The 9,683-nt window shown below is 34.4% G+C and overlaps 1 protein-coding gene across 1 annotated transcript in view; it reads right to left on the bottom strand.

The window, feature by feature from the left end:
• LOC119641166 (probable serine/threonine-protein kinase DDB_G0282963) overlaps window positions 1-9,378 on the bottom strand; it is a 59,369-nt gene extending 49,991 nt beyond the window's left edge. The window contains exon 1 of the mRNA XM_038039680.1: window positions 8,487-9,378. Coding sequence (XP_037895608.1) covers window positions 8,487-9,214 — 728 coding nt within the window. The 5' untranslated portion in view covers window positions 9,215-9,378. The remainder of the gene's footprint in view (window positions 1-8,486) is intronic.
• Window positions 9,379-9,683: the final 305 nt, after the last annotated feature.

Raw genomic sequence — 9,683 nt, forward strand, 5'->3', positions numbered from 1 at the left:
ATGAATTAAATCAGATTTTGTTTTAAATATATTCAAAAATATATATGAATTAAATCAGATTTTGTTTTAAATATATTCAAAAATATTTGCATTTTTTAATTGATCGCTTTTTATAATTGTAAGCGGAATAATAAATACGTGGGCGAAGGGAAAAAAGTTTAGAGTAAATAAAAAATCGAAAGAAGAATTTTTTAATGAATGGAGATAGGATATAATTTATGGATTTATTTATTTATTTGTATATATATGGTTCAGCTAGGATGATTTAGACAACACTTGGCTTAATCCAAATAATTAAAATTAAAGCAGAAGGAATCCTACAACTACGACATTAATTTAAAAGCACCAGATTAAACAAAAAGAGAAGCTTACACTCGTCAAGTCGAGACAGCCGACATATGTTAGTTGTATGTATACCACGTGAACAGTTAATCAGTCAGCGGTTAATTAATCAACGCAAACAGGTTAAAGTTTGGGATAAGTGCAGCAACACTAGCCAGCGCCTTGGTGGATCGTGGCGCGATTATGAAAAATTCTAAATTTTAGTTTAGGCCTGACATCGTGGATAATACAATCAGCGGGCACTAAAAAAAGTAATTTCAGTAGAACATTTTTGATTCGATTGGGCTATAAACCTCATTTAGATTTTTACAGAGTATCCTAACCTTTTAACGGTTCGTAGTTGAATTTGCATTAGTTAAGTTTTATAAAAGGAACTGGCGGATGGAAATATCCGTTTAAACGGAACCGGCAAGTCAATGATAACTTTGCACCTACGCCATTTCGTTCGTTTCTCAAGTGAAGGTAAAGATTTGAGTACTAAACTACTTTCATACGGTGACAGCGTGGATGCAAAGACGCAATCGCTTCAACATGGCATAGTGTAGTATGATCGCATACTATCGTATGCATCCACTTGAAGTGTGACAAAATTATGCCACTTCAGCATAATCCTTTTGATAAAATAAAATGTCACACTTCACTTCGCATGTAAACAGTGATAATTCTGTTTATATAAGAATAATCTAGTGTGTGATAAGGATAATTTAGTAAGCAATTACAATCCTGTTTAGAATAAGATAAGAATAATTTAGTGTAAAAATTTAGTATAAATAGTGCCTAAGAAAATAAAGAAAGGGAGTTCTCATAAAGCAACTCAACCAAGCGTTTTACTCGCTAATAGCACTAGGCATTCAATCTGCCTGAACCATTAAGATTAGTGACCGTCTTATGCCGAGACACTTTGGCATTATAAAAGACAGATAGACTTGGCGTACTGCAGCCGAGCAGCATAGGGCCTAAACAGATAAACTAATAAGAGACAGATAACAGATGAAATAAACACTTCATACCACATCAAACATTATTACAATAGCTTGGCAGATAAGAAGATGACCATACAATAGAAGCATATTTCAGTATGGTTCGCCTGGTTCGTATTAAGCTCAGGTACAGCCTGCTGAAGCCTAATGCCGGTTTAACTTTTTTCAAAAATTATTCAATGTGTAAATTGAATCAAAGTGTCGATCAGCCTTTAAAGCAGTAATAAAGTGGAAGCAGCGTGGAATAAAACGCAAAATACATACTTTGCCCTATAATAGTGTGCTCGTAACTTGTAAATTAGTGGTTGAAATGTCATGACATTTTGGTACATGTCCTTTGAAAGTTGGCCTTATCCGGAAATCATGTCCACTTGAGTAAGAATCGCAAGTACTAAGCCAGCCTAAGCGCGGTAGAGTTCACTTGTGCTGTAGGTATAGCGAGTGCTCAGTCGTTAACCTGAGCACTCCCACTAGCCTGCGACCACATTTTCTCTTAGTGTTTTCTGTTGCTTGACTTCTTTCTGATCATCACCGTGCCGCAGGAATAGAGGACATCCCCCAAATGATTGGCTGTATTTAAAAAAAAAAACGGGCCTCTATTAACAATATTGCAAAACATGCGTCAGACCGACGACTTATTTTGTGATTTGTAGCGTTCTATGACATTTTTACATAAACACATAAAACGATAGATTTCTTATAAAGTTTTGCATGTATTAATACCTATTGTTCAACTCAAAAGTGTACGAAGATTTTAATGCACTTCTGTATTAATTTACTCATGAACTAAGCGACAAATAGTACATAACAGCTTTGGCTTTAGTCCAGGGATGAGCTCTATTGTAGTAAATTTGACCGGGCCTTTGTTACACTAACAACTCTCAGCACTCTTCATGGAACGCCTTATCAAAATTTGTCGACAAAAGTCGTTGAGTGCTGGCTATCGGCACATTAAATTGTGAAAGATTTGGATGGGATGAGCCAACCTTTTGAATTCCCTTTAAATTTATAATATACGAGGACAAAAATTGGTTCATGATAGTAATTTGATATAGAAATAAATTGTCGCAAAATTTGGGCCATGGAAGTCTACTATTTAATCCTACTCCGTAAAATGGTTTACTTTTCACCTTTTTAGTGCTTTATGACGAAAATAAGTGAAGTATAAAAAGGCCGCTTGAAGAAGAAAATTAATTTGCCAAATTTAGACCACGTCTGCTTACCTTTTGAGATTGCTCTCATTTAAGATCTGCTGGACAATATGCCTTTATGTGAAACAAGCCATAGTTCTTGTTATTCCATTACGAAAATAAATGATAAAATGCTATAGGCGAAGCGGGGCAGTGCATCGGGCGGCTAGATAAACTACAACGGTTCTACTTTTTTTTATACCTTAGATCACTTGTTTTCCAAGGGTATATCAAAGGCTTGAGGCAGAACCACCTTTTCTTATACCGATCGAGAACCGAGTTAAGCTTGTCCGCCTGCGTGTCTGACAACGTGACGCCTATTCAGGTACTTTTCAGGTCAACCTATAGATCGTAATTTCTGACATATATTGATGAAATGCACTACACCGACATGGTTTGGCCCAAGGACAACGACTAATGGAAACGGTTCAGATCGGTCCACTTTTTCGTCCCCTTTCCGTATGACGAGTTACTTTGGCAAGTCGTTATATGAATAATTATTTTAAGCGACGTTATGTAGGACAATTAACGGTAAGCAGCGGCCAGTGGTAATATTTTCATTTGTTTTTATTGTGCATTTACATAGAAAGGGTTAGAAAAGAAAAATAACATTTATTTAAGAACAAGTAAGAACATTGTAATCAGGCAAGGCCGAGTATTAGAAACCCTCCCCATTTCGTCTAATACAGTTATTCAATCGTTTTGGTAACAATACACATTATCTGCAAATGCAAGGGGATACCTTTCATGAAAGTCTACGTATTGCGGAAATCCTCATATGCAATGGTTTCCAAATACGAGACGTATGTAGTACAAATTCGGTAAAGTTGATTTCTATGTCAATTTACAATCACGAACTAATTTTCGCAATGCAATATTAAAAATTGTACCTTTTTGCTATATAAAGATCCAGTTTTTGTAGGAACGGCTAGGTGAGCGGGGGTTCGAAAAATTGTTCCAATCGAATCAAATTTTCTATACCAATTTAGAATGTCTATATACAGCAACTTTTGTCGCAGAATTTTTAGCACATTTTCAAAATAGGGCTTTATATGGTCGTAAAAGTGGATCAATCCAAAGGCTTTTCAATAGCGCTCGTCTTTGGGTCCAAGCACATCGCTATGCTAAATTTCGTCGAAATATCTCAAAAATTGCGATCTGTAGCTTGAACACAAATTTGCGTGGAAATAGGATAAGAGAGGCCTCAGATTTAGTGTAATAAAAGGTGTATCTATCTTAAGACCTTCTGGGTGTTACTTATGTTTGAACAAACTTAATATATCCTGTACCCTGCATAAGTGGACTAGGTTATAAATACGCTCTTTGGTAAGTATATCTAACTGAAATTGCATATCATTCCGTTGATTTATAAATTAGTTTCTAATTTAGAGCTTCTTCAAGTCTTGAAAATTGTTATAAAATATTTTTCTTTTCGTCGCCAGCATGTGAAATATATACGGGGATAGGCCTAGAATTACCTATTATTGAAAATTTATGCTTGAAACTCGATGCCGCGTTTTTTTTAACGTGGCTTTTTTCTCATGTCTCTAAGCAAAATATGTTTTTATAATCTTCGTACGTTTTCAAATTAAACATTAGATCTAACTTTTAAACATTAAACGTTAAACATTAGATCAGACTTTTTAAAGACAAGACCTTTTACAAACGTATAGATAGAATTCATTTAATTTATCATCAAGTTTTAATAATCATTTATACCATAGAATAGCATATCAGCGAAGAGTCAATGAATTACTTGCCAAAAAAAAAAAAAGAAGTAAATAAACAAATAAAAAATTAAAGTGAAAAATAACCGTGTTTTGGGTATTTTATGCGGTTTACGTTAAAAGAATGCTAAGTAAACCATTAAACTTCAAAATGTAGAAAAAAAAAAAAACACAAAGCGTAAACCAAAACCAAAGCTAAAACCAAAACAGTGAATGAAGAAGTCATGCACGAATACGTGTTTATGAGCTGCACAAGGGTACAAGACCTCATCGATGACCTTGCATGCCAAAGTGAAGATTTTATATTTTATTTTTTTCGTATTTTCTGAATGTCATACACAATACGAGCGACTACTCTGAAATACACATGTGTCAACGTCTCGATGGTTATTGGAAAGGAAGACATCAACAATGTAAAAAGACCAACGCAAATGTAATAAAGATACAAAAGGGAAACTATTAGCTTATAATGATCATGAGGTGAACGAGAGTCCCAGGAGCAAAAGGATGGCATTAGAAAATCGTATCATTCTTTAAAAAAGAATTAATTGAAGTGACACCTTCTATATAGCGACTTAATTAATGTTTTTGTCTCAGTATTTCTTCGAACGAATAATGAAAAAAATTTTCATGCTCTAACGGTTAATCTGAAAAAAATCATTTTAAGTAGTCATGCATGATATGCCTTTAGATTTATTATAGATATTGCCATTTATTAATAACTGAGTGCTGCAGCTGTGGAGCAACACGTATTTGTATATATGTATGACTATCGTCAATATATTACCAAAAATAAATAATGAGAAACCAACAATAACACGATTAAAAACAAAAAAAAAAAATGAAAAAAAAAAAAAAATTCCACACTTCAGTAACGGCAACATGCTGCGTATGAATGGAACACATCTATAGAATCATAAAGAGGTGAAGGTTGACGACAGGCGCCTAACTCTCAGACATTCATGCAAAATATACATACATCTCATGTTCATGCTGAATTTTCCACAACTAAAACTTGAACTCTGCCAAAATTACTCGTAAATATACAATTCTAGTTTCAACTTTAAGTACAAAAATTTCATGTAACCAAAGCACGCACTCTTATCCACATGAACAAAACGAAAGAGAGAGAGAGAGATAAAAAAAAAAGAAATGTTATCAGGATATGCATACGATGCACATACATGTTCCATTTGCGTATGCATGCATATATTCATACTGCACTCAAATCATTTATTTTGTGCTGAGGTTGCAATCACTTGGAAAGATATTCTACGGATGTATAATAAATACATCTCTCATAGAGGGATCCTGTCACCCCCGTCTATAACGCATTTCAAATGTCATTCGATGTAAAATATTTCTGTTATTGACATATATCGTATTTCTCTTTTTCTAAATCTAAATGCATGTCTCTCACATGTGTTTATATTCAAACATGTTTATTAAGTTATATTATTAAGTATGTTAACATATATACGATGACAAAGACCTTTACGTCAAAACTTCAACTCATACATTCGTATAAGTAATTACTACTAGATGAGATTATTTAATATATTGTTACAACAGATTTTATGCGATGCCAAACAAACAAACGTTGGTTGTTTTCAGATATGCTAATAGCTTTTCATATAAATGATGAATGAACATATCCTCAATTGTTCAAGTAAAAATGAAAAATAATTTCTGTGTGCGAAGGCTGTAGTTGTCTTTCGTAGAATTCAACGGCATTACATAATCATCATACATTCGCTTCAAGTAAACATAACAAAATTAATGTTCTTAATTAATTTAATTATATTTTTATGCACTATTTAGCAAATCCGATATTGAAATACTTCAGCAATATCAATCCTGGATATCCTATATGGTAAAAATCGAATTCATGTATCTTACTTCAAAATAAATTGCCAGATTGGTGCATTAGGTGAATTCCCCCGACAGTTTATCAATATGCCACAAATTGGATAAGAATATCGAGAAGATATCTGGATCTTCCATATGGAAATTCATTTATTTTCATCTTTTCGATTTTTATTGCAAATTTTCAAAGTTTATATAGTTTCTCTTTATTACACCCATAAAAGACATATTCATTTGTGTACAACACCCAGAAGGAAGCTTTCGAGATTTTATATATAACTTTTAGTAACATCAAAGTCTGGTTTGATTTAAGTATGTTCGTCTGTGTAATGGCTTTTTTCTGGCTACCAAAACGAAGCTATCAAACTATAGGAACTAATTACAAGCAGGTTGATACTGAAAATGTGCTAGCTGGGTCAAAGGACACGCCTATACTACCACGTAAACTGAGAACGCCGCTGTTTTCTGAAAGGAAGCAAACTAATTTTTTGGTAATTTTAGCTTAAACTACAAGAGTTAAGTCTATGGTAATTTGAATGTATTCTCTATGGGCGATGTTTAGTAGGGGTACAAAAATGGAAAAAATTAGCCACGCCTAGCCAATATTATAGTGTATCAAATGCAAGCTTAAACGCCACATAAAGTAATTACGTTGTTTACAAGTGTTAAATTTGGAACGCACTTGAGCGTGTTCGTCTGCTCGACTGTCCGTCTATACGTCTGCCTAACTGTGTTCGAACTGTGGCAAATATTCTTCCGTTCGCAAATCTGAAGAGATCGCCACAAATTTGCAAAGGAATTTGTGAAACCGGTTAAAGGGCACGCCTACAACGCGTCCATGCCTTTGATTTCTATGTTTTTTGCTACAGGATGTAAATTTTCACTTTTATTTTAAAAAGCAGAAAGTATCAGCCACGTCCAATGTATGGAAATTTAGTTTTTTCCTTTGCTCTTTTGGTACTCTTTACAGGAACGGGGTGGCTATAAAAGATTCGGTCAAAAAGGCACGTGTTTATTTACACATCATATCTGCATTGCTATCTTATATCTCTGTTATTTTCCAAACCTTACCGTAGCATTTACTTTCTATCCTTTTGGGATACAGTTTGCAAATTTAAAGTGTAATAAGATAAGTAAGAGGCAATCATTTCAATCAATTAATACAATTTCTTCTTTTTTAGAATCTTTATACCCACACTTGCATGAAAGGAATGCATTACATAGATTTGTTCTTGCGTTTGTAATACGTAGAGGTATCGGCTGCCGGGTACGTATGCGGCCATTTTAGCGAAGTCTGTCTATCCCTCCGTAAACATAGTTTGCCAAGGCCTACGATCGTAAGGTGTGGCACGAGTTTTAACGAGTTTAAACAAGTACGAGCACTAAGTTCGACTGTGATGTTCATCATTCTTATACTTAAGAAAATCAAGAAAAAGGAACAAACTAAAGTTTCATAGTTCGTAATATTGGATGGGCGTGGCTAACTTCTTATTTTTGCAGATTAAAAGTGGAAGGTTCACAGTGCGTTTAATGTAGTTTATAAGAAAAAATTAGCAAAAACTACGAAAAGTAAAGTTGTTGTCAGTTTTTTGTGTTGTAGACGTCTCCTGTGATCGGTTGGGCCATTTTAAAGCTCTTTTGCCAATTTGTAGACAATGTCTGGCAGAGTATTTCTCATAGATACTACACTATTGAGCCGACGGACAAACAGAGGGACTTGCATTCCGAATTCGACAGTGATCAGTCCACTTGATTGGGTTTTTGAATGTTTGCTTTGGGCCTCTTAGAGTGAAATTTTGTTACACTATATATATATTGTACAGGAGTGGTCAATTTTTTCTATTTTTGTACAGATATTAAGGCACCACCAACAGACTAACTAACTAACTAACTGTCTCAGTTCAATTCATTGCGATACCTCCGACCGATCTGACCCATTTTCAATACCAGCCAGCGTGTACGAATTTCCGATGTTTTTGAAAAACGAAAGCCGTCAGCTTTATTTTTGCAGGCAGGAGAATACTTACAGCAAACATTTCACAGACTTTTTAAAATTATTTTTTACATTTTCTTGTTATATTTTTTTTTTAAATGAAATTTTTGAAAAAGCCTTTGCTTGCACTTCTTGTTGTATGTACGCTACGGACCCATTAGGAGTTTGCGTCTGAATTGCCTGCCACTATAGATTTGCTTACATGCGTACATATGCGCAGATTCCTATAGTAAGCACTATCGAAGCGTTTTGGACTTCCCCTACCTACTTGTTTGCTAATTGTTTCATGCACGCATGTTTCTAAATTTTCTTTGCAGAGTCGTTTAAATAGATTTTCTACATAAATCACGGAGCATTTATTATTAGAAAAATCTTTTTCTTTATTTACCTGTGGTATTTAAGCATAGCTCTTGGTAATAGAAATCCATTGCTGTTGTTATTGTTCTCTGCTACTACATCGGACGTGTTGTATGTCGTTATAGTACAAAGTTCTCTATTGCTATTGTTCGCTGGCGTTGAACATAGGGCGGGAGTTTGTGAGTTCAAATGTTGACCACATCGCTGTTTATTACTTTTATCGCTATTGATTGTATTGGTTTTCTTGTTGTTGTTATTGCTCGTACCGACGTTATTGTTGTTGCCAAAAATGACAGCGAACCGTTGTAGATATGAGTATTTTCCATGTGTGTTATGATGGTTGGTTGTTTTCAGATTAACATTTGGACCACAAATACCACCATTATCGTCAACTCGAATGACGCCGTGTGCAAGTTGCTCCAAGTAACGATCTGAACTTGGTTCAGTTATCAGGTTTAGATAATTCTTAGCGGTTTCTATTGTTGATGATCCACCCGTTGTTTCTGTCGTAGTTGCTACATTATTTCGTTTATGACTATTGCATAGTTTTTCATTTGCGACCTTAGAATCTCCCCCGTCATCATCTTCATCATCATCACCATCGTAGGGTAGAGCTTCAATTGCGTCGAAATTATATGAATTGAAATATGCTTGCTCGCGATTTCGTTTAACTTTAGCTGCCTCGGACGTGTGATAATCAATTTCAGCAGTTGTATGATTTGCTATCGATGAAGGCGATGATTTATTATGAATGGGCATTTTTCGTTAAACTTTTGTTGTATGGTGTAGTGTTAAAAACTTAATCATTGACGGATGACTTTTCCAATTTTCAATTGTTATTACTTTTGATCTTAAGATAAGCTGGCTGGCAGAGTTGGATTAATTCCTTGGCATTATTTGCAGCATATTCTGTAAGATTAAGATTAAGAAACAAATTTATTTATAATTATGCTTAAAAAATCGAAATTTAATTGATATGTGAAGCAATTTTTTTTTTACTTCAACATCCGTTTAGGTTTTCTATTCATAGTCAATTATTGTAAACCTGTTTTCTGCCGTTAGCGGTTGCAAGCCTTCTGATTTAGTCGATGTCTTTTTAAATACAATCGCCTTTTATCAATAAATGAAAAATTGTTATTGTGCTCAATGCAGGCGGTATATTAAATTTAATAAATGTTGGCTACGCATAAAAGCCCATTAGAGGCGTTTTAAGTTACGATTAGAGTAA

This window comes from Glossina fuscipes, unplaced genomic scaffold (assembly GCF_014805625.2).
Source record: "Glossina fuscipes isolate IAEA_lab_2018 unplaced genomic scaffold, Yale_Gfus_2 147, whole genome shotgun sequence".
Taxonomy (NCBI): Eukaryota; Metazoa; Arthropoda; class Insecta; order Diptera; family Glossinidae; genus Glossina; species Glossina fuscipes.